This window comes from Nicotiana sylvestris, chromosome 9 (genome assembly GCF_000393655.2).
Source record: "Nicotiana sylvestris chromosome 9, ASM39365v2, whole genome shotgun sequence".
Classification (NCBI taxonomy): domain Eukaryota; kingdom Viridiplantae; phylum Streptophyta; class Magnoliopsida; order Solanales; family Solanaceae; genus Nicotiana; species Nicotiana sylvestris.
In genome coordinates, this window is record NC_091065.1 from 114,906,414 (window position 1) to 114,928,400 (window position 21,987).

The window sequence follows — 21,987 nt, forward strand, 5'->3', positions numbered from 1 at the left end:
GATTATGTATGAAAAATACAATGTCTTAAATTAAATACAATGTCTTAAATTTATTATAGAAGAGATCTAGAGAAAAAAGCTGATTAAGACAAGGCAAGTCTTCTGAAAAGATCACTCTGCTCAACTTAAAAATCTACTCTTCTGGAAAAGTTTGTGCGACTTTTTTCCAAGGAAGTACTTCTGCAATTTTTTTAGAGTCCATTACTCAAATGGTCACTTAACTAATCCAAATTATCTTTTAAAGTCACTTTTCTCTCGTTTGTAACAACAAAGTAACTATGCCTATTGCACTCAGAAGGTCACTCAACTAGATTTTTTAAATTTTAGATTGCCAAATACCTATTTTATCCTCTAAATTATAAACATTTATCTTCTATTTTATTTTTTTTCATTTTTAATTTACATTATGGACTTACCTATAGAATAAATAAATATTATTTATAAATTAAAAAAAATAAAAGTATTTAGGCATATATAATGCTAGAGTAACAAAATAATGAGCATAGTAAAAAATTAATTAGAATAATTTGTTAGTAATAATAATTTTGTATAACAACAAAAATTCAAAAGTTTATTTACACAATTCAGAATGAAAGAAAATAAAGATTGTAAAATATATATATTCCATGCACGTAATATAAAAATAATTATTTAAATAAAGGTATTTTTATAATATATATTATATATTCTTGAAAATTATGCTCAATTATATTTATTCCCTGCACGACTTAACATATCATATTTTATCCTAGACAGATAGTCCCTGCTTTCCGGTGACATAACTTTGTGTCGTCGAAAAGTTGGTAGAAACATAATAATATAATTGAGTATAATTTTCAAGAATATATAATGTATATTATAAAAGTACCTTTATTTAAATAATTATTTTTATATTACGTGCGTGGAATATATATTTTACAATCTTTATTTTCTTTCATTTTGAATTATGTAAATAAATTTTTGATTTTTTTTGTTAATACTAAAAAGTTAAAATAATAATAATAATAATAAATATTTATAATTTAGAGGGTAAAATAGTTATTTGTCAATCCAAAATTTAAAAAATTATGACTTCTGAATGCAATAGGTTGTTATAGATGAAACAATGACTTTTTGAGTTGATTGATTCTTTTTTCTTTACAACTTTTTGACTTCCTACTTCTCGTCACATCTAGTAGGCAATTTGATTATATAACCAAATGATGCGTTGTCATTAGAATTATCCTCTAAATCCCCAGCCAAAAAAAAAAAAGAAAGAAAAAAGATCATCACTTGAGGAACCAACTAAAATAAAATTATCTCCAAATGGGTCTAATTATACAATGTTGAGATTCCCATATTAGTAAACCTTAACTTGAAAACTCCAAATGTTCTTAGCCAAAAACCTACCAAAAAAAAAGAGACACAAATTAAACAGTCTACCCTTTGTTATTCAAATTAACATTATATGATCAACAACAATTAGACTCGTTTCTTAAGCTCCAATTCAAGAAAAGTATGGTAAATCTGAAGTTTTGGTTTCTACTTGCAATTCTTTCTGTGTTTCTTTGTAAATCATCAGCAGTAGAATCAGATGCTATAGAGTCTGTGCTGAGGCGTTTGCATAGCAAAGAGGCACCACCAATAGTGCAAGAATCTGCAGCTAAGGGTGTTTTGCAGAGGCTACTTCCTGCCCATTTGCACAGCTTTGAATTTAAGATTGTTTCCAAGGTACTGAACAATTATCTCCTTGGTTTTTCAAATTATGGGTCTCTCCCATTTATTCCCTTTTTGTTTAGGAATTGGTAATTCACTATGTCTGTAACTTAAAGTTTACTGTTTTTCTTGGTTTAATCCATAAATGCTCAAGATTGTTGAAGTAACATCATATTTTTGAAGAACCGCTTAACTGTTTTAGTTATAAACACAAATGACATCAGTATATGCCCTTTGTGTGAACTATTAATTGGTTCACTAATAAGTTCAAAACCGGCAGCACAAATTTTGGGAAGAAATTATTATTGTAACACTTGTTAGTACCAAAAAAATTGGTAAATGGTCCTTACTTTTATGATCACTGTGTGTATAGGATACAATATCCTTGCTTGAATAAGTATAAGGTCAGAAATTGTATTTGAGTGGCTATTCTTAATTTTTCTTTTGTCTAATGATGTTGAAGTGTCGTCTTAGGCTGCTGTAAGTTAGGATCTTTTATATTCTTATAGTTTTGTTGCTATAGCTGCATTTTATTCTCGCCAAACTGACTTGTTAGTTGACTATTTGCAATTTATACATGACATTTTATATGTAAATGTAGGATCTTTGTGGTGGAAGAAGCTGCTTTCGTATAACCAATTACAAGGTTTCAAGCAGAAATTCACCTGAGATATTGTATGTTAACGAATGGTTATAGGATCTCATTATGTTACACTTTTTGACATCTACTGCTCTCTGATTGCTAAAAGTTTTATGTTCTTTTTATTGTAGAAAATTTGTATTTTCCTTTAAGCAGGCAATGACTGTTGATACTCCTAATTTTACTTCTTCCAGTTGCACATTGTTTAGTTAGTTATTGTTTGGTCTAAGTCCTTGGTTCATAATATTGCCAACTTTGCCGCCGTACCAGGTGGCTGCAAAGTGTTTGAACAAGTTTGTTGCAAAGTTCTTAAAGAGATTAGTTTGTTGATGTCAATTGGCACTCTTCATTTTTAGTACGAGCTTTGGAACATGATATATTTATGTCTTAACTCTTAAGGGTTGACAGTTGATTGCCTTAGCCTCTTTTGGCATCTGTCCAGATTTTCTTGTTAAAATAGAAGACAAAATTAAAATATTTAAAACTTTGTTATCCTGTGCATAGATACAGTTGAACATGTTGTGGCTGCACGTCTAGTTCTGCTTCAACCAATATTGTCTAAAAGAGGCTTAAATTAGGTGATGAATCTATCTTTGATTTGTTTTCTCTTAGGATTCAAGGAACTACAGCCGTTGAAATCACATCGGGGTTACACTGGTATTTAAAGTATAGGTGTGGTGCTCATATTTCATGGGACAAGACAGGGGGTGTTCAGTTAGCTTCAGTTCCCAAGCCAGGATCACTGCCTCTTGTAGAAGCAGATGGAGTGACGATCCAACGGCCAGTACCATGGAACTACTATCAAAATGTCGTCACATCCAGCTGTAAGAATACAACTCTCTCTCTCTCTCTCCCCTTCTCTTCCCCCCCCCCCCCCCCAAACCTTTTATGCATAAATTGTTGTCTCATATTAAAGTGCAGCAAAAAATGCACCATCACCGAAATACTAGTAATAGGTATGCCCTCAATACATAAATAATGGGGAACATAATGCGGTATTTAGTTGATTTTTACAGTTTGAGCATCTATCTTCTGATATCCTGTTTGAAAGCCTTATATCACTGTAATTTCACTGTGTTTGTGCTAGCAATATTGATGCCTTCTTTTGCTATTCTTTTCTAGTGATTATTCCTTGTCCTCTTTAGATCTCAGTCCTTTTCTCATCTGATAATAGGACGATGAAACTACAATTCACGATGTTCCTCAATCCTCCTCCGCATATTTGTGCATTGCTAAAGCCACATATTATTTGTATGTTATTCATGTGGTGTTTGAGGGCTTTCATTTGGATATCTTGTGCAATACCAAGGTTCTCTCAGTAAATGCTCTCTTGTGCCCAAACCTATTAGAAGATGATGCCCAAAGAGCAAAATACAGAAGAAAATCAGATCTTGTTGACTGTTTTTCATCCTTATCTTTTCTAAGGCTGTAATCAGTCTTACTCTGGTCATGGACAACTTATCAGGAGTTTGACATTGAAGTCATATCTATCAAGAATGTTAAGTTCATATATCAAAGCATTTATAATAAGTTATAGAGCTGTAGATACCTCTTGAATTCAGCCTTTTTTCTGAACTATTCCAGTAGGTTTAAGCTGTTCAGATTTGAGTTGAGACTGATTGAAAACCCTTTTACTTGATAACTCTACTCTGTCGGCATTAGGAGAATCATTAGTTTTCTATTTATGGATGTTTACTGTTGGTATTTTTTGAGATGCTGCTGGTATAACAACTTTGCATATTTCTACTTTTTATTGGTTTTTGAGATGCTGCTAGTGTAACAGCTTAGCATATTACTACTTTTCCATGCAGATTCATTTGTTTGGTGGGATTGGCAAAGGTGGGAGAAAGAAATAGATTGGATGACACTTCAAGGAATCAACTTACCTTTAGCGTTTACGGGGCAAGAAGCTATCTGGCAAAAAGTTTTCTTGGTATTCTTATAGCTTTGGATTTTGTGGGTTCCTCTAGCTTAATTTAGAGCCAAATGGCTGTTGCCATGGCAATTTCTGCCTGATATTCGAATGAGGAAAGTCATACAAGCTGTTTGATACCTTTGAGCAAGAGCATGAGTTTGTATATGTTAACCGAATCAGTTGTGGTAGTACAGATGCTATAAACCTTTCTTTCTGCTAACATATGCGTTGTTTCTATATTGCTAAACTTAGCACTTCTTTATTGAATCTACCTCTATGAAGTAGGCCAGTACTTGGGCTTTATTTCAGATAAAGTTTGTTGATTAAAATGTTTAGTTTTTGTGCCGAGTAGTTAAGGTTTCATATGCCATCAGGTAAAATCTTGTTCTCCTAGAATGCAGCAATTTTCTCTGAAATTTACTGAAAATACATCCCTTCATGCTATTAATTCTTGGCTATTTTATTTGGTGCTGAAAAGCAATGTGCCAATATCTTCTTAATGTTACTTTCCTAGTTCTTTTATGGTCATTATGTCCATATCTTATGTTGCTACAGAGATTATATCTGCTTGATGTTTACCTTGGGGTTCTTATTACTGATGGTGCGTAGGAGACAAATACCATAGTGCTTGATTAGTTGTCGCTCATGATACAGCCTGATATGGTTTTATAAGAAGCTTCATTAGATGCTTATAAGCACTTTCTGATTCATGTTTGTTTATGATCAGGATTATAATATTACTACTCAAGATCTAAATGATTTCTTTGGTGGACCTGCCTTCCTGGCTTGGGCTCGCATGGGAAACCTACATGCGTGAGTACCATAACCCGTCCCTTATATCTAACTTGTCTTTTCAATCAAGGGCTTTTCCAGCCACAACAAATGCTGGTAAACCGTATGTTGTAACAAATGTTATCTGGTTCAGGTATCTTGTGAGACCAGGGCATATATGTTGTAAAGATTTTGTGATTTAAATGTCATGCGGTAAATTGACTTTGAACTTCGGTATATGGTGCTCAAAGTTAAAGGGTTCAGTACCTAGGAAAGGAGGATATTTCAGATGTGTTAAAGCAGGCCTATCTTAGGCTGTTCAGCCACATCTGAGTGAGTTTAGCTCGCCTATAAGATCTATAATGAATTCTAAATTTACTTGTCATCTGATTGATGCACGCAATCCTTCTCATATGATTGGACGGCCAACAGGGATAGGCTACGTCTAATAAAATTTTCCATCCTATTGTGGCCTCTTGTTCTTAGTAGATTCTTTTTGAGATGGGAATCATATGTGAGGTCCATTTTTTACCAATGTTATAAGAGCTTGAAGAATTGTTTGTGCCTCAATTTTTTGCAAAGCTAAACTGATTTTCTCCATGCTTTTTCCCTAGCTGCCTATTGTCCTTTGCTATTTGTGTCTTACCATTTCTATGTTGAGGTAAGAAAGACCAGGTGTCATGTTTTACCCTCACGAGGATTAGTTGTCTTAACACAATCCGACATTTTCCTCGTTAGAGTTCGTATTTTTTTGAGGATGAAGATGAAAGCATGCATCTTTAGCGACACTTTTTTTTTTATAATTGTGGTGTCGGGGCCAGCTTGTACGCATCTCGACTAATTCCACGAGCTACCTGCTACCTCCCACCAGGTATCTAGTAACTCTATCCACCAAGGCTTGACAGATTGGAGGAAATCACCTAGTGTTTTTGTCTCCTCTGAGATTTGAACCTAAGACCTCAGGTTCTCAACCCACTTCATTAACCACTTGGCCACATCCTTGGGTCCTTATCTGCACTTTTAACTTGTTCGTACAGCAGATGCGACTAAATTCATCCCTATTTGTATTACATTTCTCATGGTATCTATGCTTCAAAGTTTGCTGTGGATTGCTCTCTGTATCTTATTTTGTTTCATTTTTGGATATTTACACTCCAAATCTATATTGCACTGCAGATGGGGTGGACCTTTATCTCAAAACTGGTTAAATATTCAGTTAGCATTGCAGAAACAGATATTATCTCGGATGCGAGAGTTGGGCATGACCCCAGGTATGCCATTGTTTTTAGTTTCAAAGGAATCTTTCAACAATTTTTTCTTTCTTTGTTATGTTCGAATTCTGATTAGCAGACCATGGCTTCTTGTAGCCCGGTGTTTTAATTAAGTTGAAGGTGTTTCTGTTATTTACTTCTTCAATTCACAATGTGATTGCTCAAACTAATTTTCTTGTCTTCATTTTTCTCCAATGGCTGCTAGTGCTTCCATCATTCTCTGGAAATGTTCCAGCTGCATTAAAAAAGATATTCCCGTCTGCAAATATTACAAGACTTGGAGACTGGTATGTCAATTTTTGAAGTTTGTTGTCTCAATTAGTACATTTCCATCTTGCTGATCCTTTTCATAACATTGTTTTCTATTATTTTTATGTTGAGGATATGCAAAATATTTCACAATCTCTTTCTTTCCCTTCACTTCACTCTCCATGCTAAGTTTTAGAATTTTTCTTCAACATGTTTCTAAACAAAGTTCGATTTCTGTGATGTTCGTTAGATGATAAGCTTATGACAGCTAGTGAGATGCGTCCTTTAGTTTCTTTCCTCCACCCTCCTAGTTTTTGACCAACTTCTCTTCTATAATCTGAGAAAGAACGATAGTTTTCCAATTTTAAATTCGTATAGAGCAATGTACGAATTCCGACTAACCTTTCTTGTATTGAAGAGCTAGAAGTATTAAGGACTCACTTAGCTTTCTGTTTCTGAAAGTAAAAATTCTATCCCTGGTAATTTTAAAATTTTCTTGTTTCTGAAGTGCTCCCTAAGAAAGTACATCTAACTTGGCTGAAAATTTTATTGTCAGATACTGGGAAGATTTGTTTGTTTTGAACCTGATGGAGTTTATACTTTTCTTAGGAACACTGTTAATGGTGACCCTCGATGGTGTTGTACTTTTCTCCTTGCCCCTTCCGATCCTTTATTTATTGAAATTGGAGAGGCATTTATCCGGAAACAGATTGAGGGTGAGTTATACTTCTGTCCTTCAGTTGAAAAGGATTTGCCTTTAATAAACAGACTACAGACAAAAGTTTTTTGGTCTTGAAAAATGTAAAAGGATTTTAGACTAACCTCTTTTTTTTCTTGTTCTAGTGCTTTATCTTTTTCATTTTGAACATAGAACATTGAGGAGCCAAAGCTTTTTAAGATATCACACTTTTCTGTTTTCAATTCTATGTTAAATGAACTAATGGAAATAACTAGAATAAACAAGAAATTACATGACCACTACACTTCACTGGGGAAACCAATGAGTTCCCCACAGCTTTATAACTGTAAAATATTGAGGAGAAGACAGTATGCAGAGATGGCACTGCACAAGCTTTGGAAAACTCAGGTTTCCACATTGTTGCAAGCAACTTTTCCAACTTAGAATATCCTAGTACAACAACTACGTCCCAATCTCAAACAAGTTGGGCTCGGCTATTTGAATCCTCAGTAACCATTGTAACCCATTTAAACTCATCTCATGCCAATATTATGCTAATACAAATAAAAATATTAGAAATTCTATTTATTTTCTAAACGTATAAATACTACTCATAGAGAGCAGATTTAGAATAGCCTGTTAAATCTGCTAAAATATGCCTGGTAATGACAGCGATAGTTAAATTAAGTTAAGATATGCAAGGAATGGAAGGGAATTTTTAACATAGTCATTGACATACTCTTGCCTACCTGGTACATGTAGAACACAGAAATATGATGAAGCTTATAGAAAGGCAAAATTCACATACATGACAAGCACATGAGTGAGCACTTCTTTAGAAAAGCGACAAATGGAAAGCACTTGAATAAGTATTTTTCCAGCAAGATGAACTTGTTTGACCCTGACTGCATGTCCGTTCCCAGGGAATTAGGACCTTTATGTTGGATCCGTGCTATGTTACTTCTGGAGTTGTATTCTGTCAGTCTGTTATTATTTTTGATGGGAGCATGGGTTTGTTCCTAGTGAGGATTTTTGAGTTTGGTATTTACTGTTCTACTGGATTCTGCTAGTCATATAACATGAGTCCAGTTTTCAGCATTTCCCCATTTGTACGCTCACTCCAAAATAAGAGGATGGCATGCTTTGTATTTATGCCTTTAAAATCATGAGTTTAACAATTAGCACTTGTATTTTATCAGTCACTGCCTAATGAAAGCTTATCTAAAATGTGGCTTCTGTCCTCTTTTTTCTATTTTCATTTTCAAGTGTAATTGTTTCCTTCTATCCTTGACACTCATAACCATTCTCAGAGCAACAAATCTGATATGATTTTATGGTTTTGATAATGCACTTAAGTTAAATTTGAATAACATTGTAGGGAGGGGGGAAGCATATGTTTGATGCATTTTCTATTCTGACAGACACCTCTTGACGGAGAAAACATCTTGGCGTAAGTATCAGAAAGCCGACGAGGGTGGTGGTCCTGCCGATAATTGATATACCATTAGACTTTTATGATCATTGATGACTTCAATTAAGCTCAAAATACTTGAATATTGCTGTTTCATTGATAGTATGTGCTAGAGGTTGCTAGTTTTTGCAATCTGGTAGTGTGTGAATATTGTAAAATATGGTCCTTTCACTTGACACCCCAAAAGAAAAGTAAGCTCAGTATAGTGAGCTCCTACTTGCTGACAATTCTGCTCCACTTGGGACCTCCTTTCACGAGAAAAAGAAAATAAAATGAAACCGGCGATTTAATTCCAATGCCTCAACTAGTACAACTTTCAGCATCTAGTTCTCTCTCTCTCTCTCTCTCTCTCTCGCTCCCTCCCTCCCTCCCTCCCTCCCTCCCTCCCTCCCTCTCTCTCAGTGCCTATATTTTAGTTGAACTGCATTATAAGGTGCTTTAATGGATCAAATACATCCGACCTAGGAAGAAGGCAAAGCACATATGGTGTAGTAGATCTAGTTTCATTGTGATGTTCATATTTACAGGGGATTGGGTGTGATGCAAATTCTCAATTTCATTGATGCAGTCATATTGTTGGTTGTAGTTCATGAATCATTATCTATATTGTTGAAATGTGTGACCATCTCATCTAAAAGCTTAGGCCGTTAGAGAGTGCACATTTTTATTTAGTTAATTATGTCTTCAACACGCCTCCTTACGTGCGGGCTTGATTCTTTTTAATGAGCCAAGCACGTGAATTTTTTTTTTGATATTGGATAGCGGTGAGACTCGAACCTAGGACCTCTGTCTGCTCTGATACCATGTTTAAGTGTGACACCATCTCATTTAAAAGCTTAAGCTGTTAGAGAGTGCACACTTTTATTTACTTAATTATGTCTTCAACAGTTTGTTTGGACATCTTTTTGAGGAAAAAAAAAACTTTAATGTTTTGCAGCCTATAATTGTATATTTCCTGTTTGATCTCAACTGACTCTTTTGTGATTCATGTTTCTTATGTTCACTGCAGAATACGGAGACATCACCGATATTTACAACTGGTAGTCCATCATTCCACTAAACTACTTCATCTGGCCTAATTAAGTACAATGAATTCGCAAGCAGTTTCAAGTATTTCACTTTGATCTATTTTATCAAAAAAAAAAAAAAAATCACTTTGATCTTGTTTACAAATGCATGTTGCTTATTATCTGGTTTTATATAAACGCCTAAAGCAGGTGACAAATTGTTTCTCTTCTAGGCTCTAACAAAGTATGTTTGAAGGCTTCTTACTTTTTAAAGCCTGGAAAAGTTGATTTTATTGCTCGTATCTTTTATATATTGTTTGCTCTTCCTGTCTGACTCTATTTATTGAACTGAAACTTCAGTTAATGTGATTAGGAGCGATGTGGGGCTATAAAGATTTATAACTTAAAAGACAATTGTCCTACTTGTTTTTTTATACCCTTAAATGTATGAACATCACCTTTTTTGCAGCAAGTACTAGTAATACTATTCTCTTTTTTCTTTAAGCTTAATCTCTCCTCCTAGATGATCCATTTAAGAAGGGAGAGTCACAACTCTTTTTTATCAGAACATAAATGGTGGAACTTGTAACAGGGTCTTGCTGAATAAGTCGAAAACTTCTTGATGTTGACATTAATGCCCAGCGTAGGGATCTCATATGGTTGTTTTAGGGCATCAAATTTTGAATTCTTTTAACTTCCAGTCAAGGATTATTCTTAGAGCCTAGAACAGGCAAATAAAAATTTTCACTCAAAATCTGAGAACTGGCATGTTTATACAGTGATACTTTCAATGAGAATACTCCACCTACTGATGATCCGACATATATTTCATCTCTCGGCTCTGCTGTGTACAAAGCAATGTCAAAAGCAGATAACAATGCGGTGTGGTTGATGCAAGTATACTTCTTATTCTTACCACTAATACTCTTACTTGGCTACTGATTTGTTCAATGATATCTAGTATTATTGTTATTAATTTTTTATAAGGTAATAATATGTAGCATTAATTGAGTTCTATTGTGATCTGTTGTTAATTTTTGGCATCTTAAAACTAGTAGTATAGAAAAATGTTTTGGAAGTTAAAAACATAAGAAACGTGAGTTCACCATTGGGATTTAATTAGTATTTACACGTAATCTAGAAAGGAAAAACACCTGGGTATGGAAAAATCCTTGATAGGGAGAGCTTCCCCCCGAATGGGGCCCTACGCGGCGCGAATCCGGATATAGTCGGGCTCCAATGCGGGTACCGGACACCGGGTGGGAAACAAAAAAAAAAAAAAAAAAAAGGAAAAACACCTAATTACATCCCTAGAAATCTCCTACTTATGTAGTTATAGGGATCAAGATACTTTTTATATTTACAAGGTGTGAATCCTTGCTATTTTAACCAATTTGAGACAGTACATTTTTATGGTTTATTTCATGAATTTTCTCAAGGAATTTCTGGATTTAAGTGCCATTGACTGTATTTACCTTATCAGGAAACAGAGTGCCATTGACTGCTGGGACTGTATTATTAATCAAGTTAGTGCTTAGATGGGATCATTTTTACGGAAAAATTTTGTTTTGTTGGAAGGCTTTGAAGCTAGCTGGTTTCTCATACTTTTAACATTTTAGCTCAAATTGTCCCGAGTTTAAGTTTGATCTCAGGAGTTTACTGGTTCATTGTGTTGTTACTTCTACAAAATATCATTATGCATGTGAATCCTGGATCCAAGTAGCTTGAAGTGAAAGTTGAATCAATAACAGGAGATTTTCTTTCGTTAGTTTTTAGCAAACTGCAGATGGATTATTATATCGTTAGGCCTGAATCTTGTGGTGAATGAGAGTTCATTTGTCAATGAATCTATTCACCTGGTATTGACTTTTGTATAAATATTTGCCTTGAGATGAAATTTTCTTGCGTTTGATCTCTTTTCTCTAGTCTACACTAAAAGTTAGCTTTGTGTTTCTGGATTGCTGCATGAAGTCATGACGAACTTCTATTTTATTGGCAATATGCAGGGTTGGCTATTTTACTCTGATTCCAAATACTGGAAGTCACCGCAGATGGAGGTACAGTTCTGTAGAGAAATTAATCTTATTTCCTTTTATGATACGGTCAGACCGCCATGTCATTTTGTACTTTCAGTTAGTATATCCATTTATTGCTTCATAATTTTTTGTGAGTTGAGTTACAATGTCGAGTGTTATTGTTAGAATGTTACAATATTAAATTCTTAAGTTATTTTTTTTATCATAAATTCTTAAGTTATATATTGTCTGACATTTGATAATATCATATGTATTTGATTTGATACTTATTAATAGGTTTGTCTTGTCTTCAAATTATCCAGTCATCAATACATTTCTCTCTTCTCTTATTTTCTCACATGGTATCAGTCTCTGCAGTTTTAGTTGAGACCCAAGTAGCTTCTGTCCTTGTGCTTAGTGGATGGCAATCTTATGTTTCTGCAGGGGCAAAGTTTTTCTTTCTTTTCATAATCTTATAACACTCTTTTCATAGTTTACCTATTCTTATTTGTTTCTGGCTATTGTTCTGGAGGCACTACTCCTATTTCTGGTGATCACTCTGGCGATCATTTTGGGGTCACCACACCTATTTTCTGTGACTGCTTTAGTGGCACTGTGCCTCTTCTCTGGTAATTCTTTTGTGGTTATCTGATGATTGTTTCAGCGCACTGCTCCCTTTCCGGTGACAGTGCATATTTTAATTATCATTCTGGTGGCACCTATGAGAATGCACGGGAGAAAAATCTATTATTAACAATGATACAATGAGCCGTATATATAATACATCTTCTACTCCTACTACATATGGGATTAGGACATATTCTACTCCTACTACATATTGGACTAGGACATATTCTACTCCTACTACATATGGGATTAAGACTATTTACACATAACTATCTAACACTCCCCCTCAAGCCGGTGCATACAAATCATATGTACTGAGCTTGTTACATATGTAACTAATAAGAGGACCAGTGAGGGACTTGGTGAAAATATATGCAAGCTGATCATTCGTCATACAAGGCCATGGACTCCCCCTAAGCAACAAAACCAGGTGGTTGCTGATAAACAGAAGTTGGCCGAAAGATTGCCGGAAAAATTTGAAAATAGTGAGACTAAGCCAATGCCTCTTTCTTTGGTTGCCGTTGAGGTGAAACTGCCTTTTGCGCCTACTACCCCAGTCACTTTCTTATGTACTTCTCGTCGAGTTTTTGGCAATCAAAACTTTTCCATCGAGATTCCTTCGACCACAACTTTTTTTTTTGATGACCGAGAAATCCGTCTGGGGCCGATCCTTTGGACCAACCGCAGCCTTCGAAACTCGGTGGATAATGGGCCTGCCCCTCTACCCTTCTCCACTTAAATACCAGGCTTTGCTTTGCATGGTGTGAGGGCTTGAACCTGTGACCTAAGACACAAATCCACCACCCTTTGCCACTTGAGCTAGGCCCTGGGGGCCCTTCGACACAACTTTTACGACGACTTTCTGGCAAATTTTCTGATAGTTGTCCTGGCAATACTATTATGTGGTTATTTAATTTTCTGTGTTAACAAAATAAACGAAGTCAAGTTGATTTCCCCACATTTCAGTTTGAGGGTGCTTGTTAGAATTTAAGTGTTAGTGTTAGAATGTCAGATTATTTTAAGTTGCATATCGTCCAATTTAGGACAGTGTTTGACACCTATATATATAGGTGTCTTGTTTTCCTCAAGTTATGATACTATCATTATATTTCTTCTCCTCTTATTTTTTTCACAACTTACAACTCAGAAAGGTGTTACTAAATGCTTCATGCTATTTCACTGGCCCACGCGCAATTCCATCTGCGCTTCTGATTCTGCCACTGGTTATATGCATATATCCACTGAAACACCGAGTGAGATGTATCAGGAGAAAATTAGAAATAGAATGTCTATGATTTGAAGTATATGTGAGTGTGAGGTTCTTACATTTCTTTATCTCCTTTTTAGTTATGTGATAGTATCACTTATCAAAGAAAAGGTATGTTATAGCATCGTACTCTTGATGTCGGTCATTACAAAAGTGGATACCATGGGGAGCTTTTCTTGTTCACTGATACAGCGCACTCAGATAGTACTAAATGACACTTTCTGAACATCTAAGGGATTGACAGGTTTTCTGTCATTTACGTGGTACTACTTACCTATTCAGAAGAAATTTATTGCTCACGTTACCTACGTGACTGGAAGGCACTGATTCTTCTGATGCTATAAAATACTCAGTTTTGAGGACAAAATGATCTCCTCATTTGTGCCATATTTGTAAAGTCACCCTTTATTAACAAAAACGACAAAATGAAACATTGCACCCCTATTTTTCCCATTATAATTAACATAGATTATTCTTGCATAATTTTAACTTTTTTGCTTCTGAACAGGCACTTCTACATTCTGTTCCACGCGGGAAGATGATAGTTCTTGATCTATTTGCTGATGTCAAACCAATATGGAAATCATCCTCTCAATTCTACGGCACTCCTTATATCTGGTAATCAGAGGATTCTATGTGGAAAAAACTGTATATAGTTTGGTTTCTGGAAATGTTATTTTCACTTGTTATTGAAGCTTGAATGTCAACTAATTTTTATCCCTAATGTTACTGTAACAAAATATAAAAGGTGTATGCTGCACAACTTTGGAGGCAATATTGAAATGTATGGAGTGTTAGATGCAGTGGCTTCTGGTCCTATTGATGCCCGTACTAGTGAGAACTCAACAATGGTAAAATTTCTATCATTTCATAAAACTTTTTTTCTTTTTTCTTTCTGAAGTTATTATTCAGAGTTTTAAACTATTAATGATTTTAAATCCCTCTTATGCTATTGTGATGTAATTGAGTTTTTTTAATCCATTTCCTTAAGTTGTCAAATGTCCGTTACTAATTACTTTTCTTGCTCGGTGCTCTACGGCAGGTTGGTGTTGGTATGTGCATGGAAGGAATAGAACACAATCCGGTAGTCTATGAGCTGATGTCCGAAATGGCATTTAGAGAGGATAATTTTCAACTTCAGGTAACAACCTATTGTCAATTAGAAGTCGTTAGGATTCATGATAATTATCACCACAGGATATTTTTTGTTCATTTTATTGTAAGGGCCTTTTCAATTCAATCTCCTCTCTATTTTAACCATATCCCTTCTAAGCTCGTTATACAACAAGTTTGTTGCAAAAGGATAAACTTTTACTTTAGAACACAAAAGTGTAAAACCTATAGAAGTGAATTAACTTTCTTCTTAAAAAAAATAGAAATGAATTAACTTTCAGTCAAGAACTCTTTGTTTCTTTTTCTTTGCTGTGCTCTTTTGCTTTTTTATAAATTTCTCCTGCAATCTTTTGTAACTAACTAACTACAAAATATTTCAAACCTTGTAAAATATGTTGATTTGACCAAAGATGATTTTCAATCTTAATGGTAGACAGGTAGAGATTAACTTTGATATTAGGAAAAATATTCGAGCTAACAAACTATTTGCTACACCAAACAAGCAGTAGCGGTGTCTTGAGGATGAAGTTTGAACAGATTGGACTCTCTGTTGTGTTCATATCCGTTTTTTGTCAAAGGCTCATGTCGCTATATTCCTTTTTCTATATGAATGCAGAAATAGGAATTAGGCTTAATTATCTTTAATGTTATATCTGTGCCTATGATATTGTTTATTATCTTTGGTGTCAACTTCAAAAGGCAGCCTGAGTTGTGCTGACCGGTGTGTATTTAATGCGTCTTGCCATTTCTTATCTTATTAAATTTATTTCAATATGGTAAACCCTACCCTGAATAGCATGCATTAAGTTTGTGTCACTTAAACCTTATCCCGTAAGGCCTAAACCCCCTGCCCAGGAGTCAACAGTGGCCCTTTCACTTTGTTCCCTTTCTGACTCGAACTTCAAACTCTCTTTGGTGGACGTTGTGCTCTTGCCATTGGAGCGGCCTATTTGTCTTCTTTTCTCCTTGATAAAGTAAAAGATATTTATACTAGTGATTAAAAAGGCAAACAGGGACATTGTCTGAATAAAACTTCTAAAAAACGCCTGCAGCAGTGGATTTGTCACTTAAACTCATATTCGCTGGCCTCGCCTATGTTTAATCTCCTAAAACTCTTTTTTAATGCTTCATATTTTTGGCTTTTTATTGGAACATTTTAAAGCGAAAATTTCTTAATGCCGGTCCTCACATCAGAATTTATTTCTTTTGCTGCATAGGGATGGTTGAAATCCTATTCTCACAGACGTTATGGTAAAGTGAACGATCAAATTCAAGCTGCTTGGGACATCCTTTATCATACAATTTACAACTGCACTGATGGAATAGCTGTAAGTTCTTCATAACTGTCAGTGCTTAAGCATTTAATTCTGCATCTTGTGATACCAAGGAGAATGGTATAACCATGTCTTTGTATATCAGGACTTATAATATTCTGGAGCTTCTAAGGTATTATACCATATATGCTAGATTATTGCTGTTATGGAGTCATCAGTTTAGATCATGTGTATGTTTTGGTTGAACTGATAACTAGGCAATATGCTTCTAGCTAAAACTATGATGCAATTAGCTGCTCATTTTATCTCTCAGCATCTTATTAGTGAACATTATACGAACGTCCAGACTTAATTTCTTTCTTCAACAGAAAATGCATATCTTTCATAATCGTAAGAGAAAAGAGAAATCATATATTAAAGCCATGATCTGAAAGAAAATTCTTTGGAAGCACTAAATGTTTACATCCCAGCTTTCATGATTTGTCAATGGCATTTGTTTCTTTCCTCACCCTGGCCCCTTACCTTGTGCAATGTTGTAGGATCACAACAAAGACTACATTGTGGAATTCCCTGACTGGGACCCCTCAGGGAAGACGGGAACTGATATCTCGGGGACTGATAGTTCCAGTCAGAATCGGATGCAAAAACTTGCAGGGTTCCAGTGGAACAGACGGTTCCTTTTCTTTGAAAAGAGCTCCAGTCTACCAAAGCCTCACCTATGGTATTCTACAGAGGATGTCATCAAGGCATTACAGCTATTCATTGATGCAGGAAAAGAACTTTCTGGAAGCCTCACGTATAGGTAAAGGCTGATTCTGACCTTACACAAGTGATGAAAAATGACTTTTAGTCCCTTTATTGCAGGCACCCTGTATTTATATCCAACTATTCATTCTAATTCTTAAAAAGCGGGGCAAGAAAACTAATATTTATAAGAAAATTTCTGCATCTGTATCACTAAAGTTGATCCAAATTTGTCAATTTGGTTGAAGCTTTAAAAATTTGCATGAAAGCTTTGTTACACATAAGAAGACACTACTATTGGATAGGCATAATCCAGAACACTAGACATGTTATATAGTTTAGCAAAATAGAAAAGCAACTTACCAAAAATAAGTGGTTCTTTTGTTCCCGCAATCCACGCCAGGATATTCTCAAGTTTAGTGATATCGAAATGAAAAAAAATTAGAGCCACTTATATTGTTTTAAGAGCACCCTAAAAAGCTAAGTGTTGTACAATGGTGACATTGGTGTTCCAAGGGAAACTGCAAATGTGAGTAGCAGCTTCTATGCAAGAAGCCACTACTCTTTTGCAAAGTCTTGGTGAAGTATCTTTCTAGACGCCCCTCCTCTTGTACGGAATTATAACGTGTGACTGATGGCTTCAACAAACTATCAGAAACAAACCGCCTGATGTTCTGCATCTGCTGGCTTTACCCTTTGCCAATCAGAGCTTCAACTATGGTACTGTCCTCCTCCAGCACACTTAAAATGATCCATTAGTGTTGGTTTTGTAAAGGATGGGGCAGCAAGAATATTAAAAATATTGATTGAAATTGTCTCTCTTTTTTATTAAACATAGAAGGCTTTAAATAGCCAACTTGAGAGCATAATATGCAGAAAAATCTGCATAACAAGAATTCAAAAAATCTGAAATATCTCAACAAACCTAAAAAATCTAACAGAAATTTAAATTCAAAAAAGTAGATTCATCCTAAAACTAAGCTAACTTATTATGCTAAAAAATTGCAACAAAGCAAATCTTCAACAAATAGTCTGAGTAACAGGTCTATGTGATTTTTAAAAGAAAGCATCTGTTCTGTTTATTGGATTTCTTTTAACAGTTGCAAAGTGATTTTAGCAGCTTCCTTTTATGCTCGGAATTTTCTGAGTGGAACCCGCGATCGGATAATATCTTCATTGTTCTCCATTCTTTTTAAGAATCACAAAAACTTTTTTAGCTAAATTCCAGTTATTGGTTAAGTGACATTTTTGAGGAGCCACTATCCCGGATGATCCTGTATGTTAGCAATATTTTATAGATGTATTCCATAATTACATCGAGAACAGTTCAATTTCAAGAAAAATTGATTGCATTTTTTTTTGTAAAGACAACTTCATTTCCACAGAATCCACTTTCCGCAAGTATAATAAATCACTAACTTCTCCTTAATAGTTGTCTCTAAACAAATGTGACATCTAAGCTGGGAGGAAGGAGTAGAACGTTTTAATAAGTAATTATTAACTGTGAAGTACTGTTTCCATTGAACTTACAACCCGTGAAGAAATGAAAAACGGAAAGTCAGGGATGTGTATATATGCTATTTCAAGCAGTGGGTAATACAAGTCAAATTCGAAAACCTATTTTTCAAGACCATTTGATGCATTTGTGGGCTTCCCATTGTCTTTCACATCACAGGGCATGACTTTCTGATTAGTCGGAATTGCTACCAATGTTCCAATTTATATGACATTTTTTTATTGGAAACGGAGCTTGAGAAAATAAGAGATTGCTGACATACAAGTTAAATATATATTATGTAAAAAAAAGCACCCTTATATTCTAGTTGTCTTCAATATACCATGTCAATTTCATGAGAGCATGTTATTTAGACAAAATGAGAATGTTAATAATAAAGAGTTTTCAGATATATAAGTCCGAAAGGTGTTGTATAACAGTCGATAAAGTGGGTGAAAATCAATCTCAAAGAGACATAAAACATTAGGTGATTTCTTTTTATCTGCCTAATCCTTGGCGGGTAGAGTTATCTGGTGCTTGTGTTGGGGAGATAGTAGGTGCCCGGTGGCAGTGTTATAAATAGCGCTCGCCTCAGCGCTAATAGCGTGAGGCGAGGCGATGCGAGCAGCCTGCGCTATTTTGCCTCTGTTGCGTTGCGATTGTAAAAGGCGAGCGCCTCTGCTTGTGTAGCGAGAGGCGAGCTGTGGCGTCGCTTTTTGAAAAAAAGAACGAAAAAAGGCGCAGATTAGGGCTTAAAACATTAGGGCTTGCAGTGATTTCACGTTTCTTTCTTCTTCAACCTCCACCCAGCCCAGGTAAGCTTCTCTTCTTCTTTCTCCTCTCTTTCTTTCTTCTTTTTCCTTCTTCTTCTCTTCTTCTTTCTATTTTTTTGCTCTGTTTTTTGCCGAGCAACAGTGCAGAACAGAGTCTGTCTGTTGCTCTGTTTTTTTTTTTTTCGTTTTTCTTTTCTTCTGATCTTCTCTTCATCTTTCTAATTTTTTGCCTGTTTGTTGTCGAGCAACAGTGCAGCAAAAAAAGGACAGAGAGTCTTTTTATTCTCTGTTTTTTTTTTCGTTCTTCTTCTTTCTTCTTCTGGTCTTCTCTTCTTCTTCTTTTTTTGTTGCTCTGTTTTTTATTGAGCAGCAGTAGTGCACCCTGTTTTTGTAGAGGCAGAGGCAGAGAACTTCAAACCTGAAATTTCCTCCTTTTTCAGTTATAGAGTAGAATTAATTGCATATTGTGAATTGATATATTTATTAATATATCATTGTTATTGAGTTTTTAGTTATATATATAATATTTTATTTTTTTGTATAAATTGTCGCTTCACATCAAAAAGGCGAGCGCTTCGCTGCGCGCCTCTCGCCTCAGTGAAGCGGGCCCTCGTCGCTATTTGTCACCACACGCTATCCAAAACACTGCCCGGTGGAATAGTTGAGTTGTGTGCAAGCTGACCCAACCACTATTGTCAATTAAAAAAAAGGAGTTTCCAGATATAGAAAGTTGTTAATCTTCTTGGAGCTAACAAAAAGAAAGATTGTGATATAAAATGGAATAGAGAGAGTAATTGTTATAACTCATAGAGAAACTTCAAAATTCCTTAACAAAGAGAAAGGCATTGGGAGAATACTAAATAGAAATTAAAAGAAGGGCAGCCCGGTGCACGAAGCATCCCCGTTTATGCAAGGTCCGGGGAAGGGCCGCATCCCAACGGTGTGTGATGTATGCAGCCTACCCTGATGCAAGCTTCAGTGGTGGATTCTACTGCTCGAACCTGTGACCTATGGTCACACAAAACCAACTTTACCGTTGCTCCAAGGCTCCCCTTCGCTAAATAGAAATTAGAATGTCAAAATGTAAAACCTTGAACTCTATGAAATTCTTGCAACTTTGAAATCCACTGGAGGTGCTAAAATGTTATTCTTCTCATGCACACAATGAAAATGATCAGAAATGTGAGAATCACTCTACTTATGTATTTGGCTTCAACAGATATGATTTGGTGGATTTAAGCAGACAGTCACTTTCCAAGCTTGCAAACCAGGTCTACTTGGATGCAATATCTGCTTTCCGCCGGGAGGATGCTAAAGCAGTGAGTCAGCATAGTCAGAAATTCCTTCAACTCATCAAGGACATTGACAGGCTTCTAGCAGCTGATGACAATTTTCTACTTGGAACGTGGCTGGAGAGTGCCCAAAATTTGGCTATGAATTCTGATGAGAAGAAGCAGGTCAGAACAGCTAAATGAAGATTCTTTTTTTATTTCTATGAAGAGCTAAATGAAGATTCTTGTATCTTCTATCAACTTGAGTAACTTGATTTAACAGGAAAAGAAGAATGAGAGTGGAGTTTGTTAAGTTGAAATAACTTAGCTGGTAGTGTCTTAGCATGTCCCTTGCCTTTGTAGAATAATAGAAAAACAGACGACGAAAAGAACCAAGCAAGTGAATGTAGCTTCTCCACCATTTGCTGGTCGTAGACTTTGTATGTAATCTAGTTTCATAATTTAGGAATTTATGGTAAACCCCCGACTAGACTTTCAAATTGTGCCCTCTCTGTGATTCAAATCATTAAGCTACATTCTTTTATCAGAAATATTATTACTCTCCTTCTATCGGACCAACCCATGATCCGTCTCAGGAGAAAAGCTTGCTCAGACAAAACACCTTCCATTACATTAGTAGGATGTTATTTTTCCAGCTTAAGGAAATGGCATGAATAGTAGTAGGAGATTTGCAAAATGTGACATAAGGTAATCCTCGTCCAGTAAAAACTCTCATTTATTATTTTTCAACTGATCCCGAGTTTCAAACAAACTTTCCATGTCTGATGAGGTTCAGTCTCATGAATCATCGTACATTAATAATGTAACGAGTTCTTCATGACTGTCCACTGATCCTTCAGTTTTTTTATTTTTAGTACGAGTGGAATGCTAGGACACAAATAACTATGTGGTTCGACAACACGAAGTACAATCAGAGTCAACTTCATGATTATGGTAAGCTTTTTTTTCTTTTCCATCACATTATTCGTATTCTTTATTATTACTTCATAGCGTAAAAATTGTGAAGCATTTTGATATTTTACTTCACTCAGCAAACAAGTTTTGGAGTGGCTTATTGGAAGCATACTATCTTCCACGAGCATCAATATATTTCGAGCTCCTTTCTAAAAGCTTGAAAGAAAAAGTGGACTTCAAGTTGGAGGAATGGAGAAAAGAGTGGATAGCATATTCAAATAAGTGGCAAGAAAGTACGGAGCTGTACCCTGTGAAGGCACAAGGAGACGCCCTTGCTATTGCCACTGCCCTATTTGAGAAATATTTCAGTTGAGATGAGATTATCCTTTTCCATAATCAAACATGAACAGAAATGGAAACTTTTTCATGATTGTACAATAATACCTTTGGTTATTCTTTTGTTTTCTGTCAGTGGATGATGTGTTTTCATAGAAAGGGTGGTTGGCTGTGACAATAATTTATTGGTCTGGTCCTAATCTACTAGTTTCGCAGCAGGTGGTTGCATGCCTCTCAAAGGTTTGTAGTTGCAGGTAATAATGGTGGTAATTATCTAGAGGGTTGTCTGTTAAGTGATAATGACTGTTCTTGGTAACTTTCAGCAAGGTTCCACCTGGACAGGAAGGTGAATTTCTGATTTCAATCCCCTCTAAAAACAACTTACAGTATATTATTCAGACAATTCCACGTAATTTTTGCACTAATAGTAGTTGTTCAGAAACAATATTTTCACTAGTT

At 35.4% G+C, this 21,987-nt stretch overlaps 1 protein-coding gene across 1 annotated transcript; it reads left to right on the forward strand.

The window, feature by feature from the left end:
• The first annotated feature begins 1,367 nt into the window (after positions 1 to 1,367).
• LOC104211217 (alpha-N-acetylglucosaminidase) lies at positions 1,368 to 21,709 on the forward strand. The gene is made up of 19 exons (XM_009760239.2): positions 1,368 to 1,710; positions 2,297 to 2,370; positions 2,948 to 3,159; positions 4,147 to 4,268; positions 4,978 to 5,063; positions 6,198 to 6,292; positions 6,498 to 6,579; positions 7,151 to 7,257; positions 9,701 to 9,731; positions 10,478 to 10,595; positions 11,705 to 11,755; positions 14,116 to 14,225; positions 14,356 to 14,458; positions 14,650 to 14,748; positions 15,938 to 16,048; positions 16,534 to 16,796; positions 20,226 to 20,463; positions 21,153 to 21,231; positions 21,330 to 21,709. Exons 1-19 carry the CDS (start codon positions 1,498 to 1,500, stop codon positions 21,563 to 21,565), a joined length of 2,430 nt encoding a protein of 809 aa, XP_009758541.1. The 5' UTR covers positions 1,368 to 1,497; the 3' UTR covers positions 21,566 to 21,709.
• The last annotated feature ends 278 nt before the right edge of the window (positions 21,710 to 21,987 follow it).

What these genes read in the sequence shown, in the direction of transcription:
- LOC104211217 (XM_009760239.2), top strand. Translation starts at nt 1,498, where the DNA reads ATGGTAAATCTGAAGTTTTGGTTTCTACTTGCAATTCTTTCTGTGTTT. An exon ending in AATTTAAGATTGTTTCCAAG is followed by an intron (nt 1,711 to 2,296) that starts GTACTGAACAAT and finishes ATGTAAATGTAG; the next exon opens with GATCTTTGTGGTGGAAGAAG. An exon ending in CTAGTGAGAACTCAACAATG is followed by an intron (nt 14,459 to 14,649) that starts GTAAAATTTCTA and finishes GCTCTACGGCAG; the next exon opens with GTTGGTGTTGGTATGTGCAT.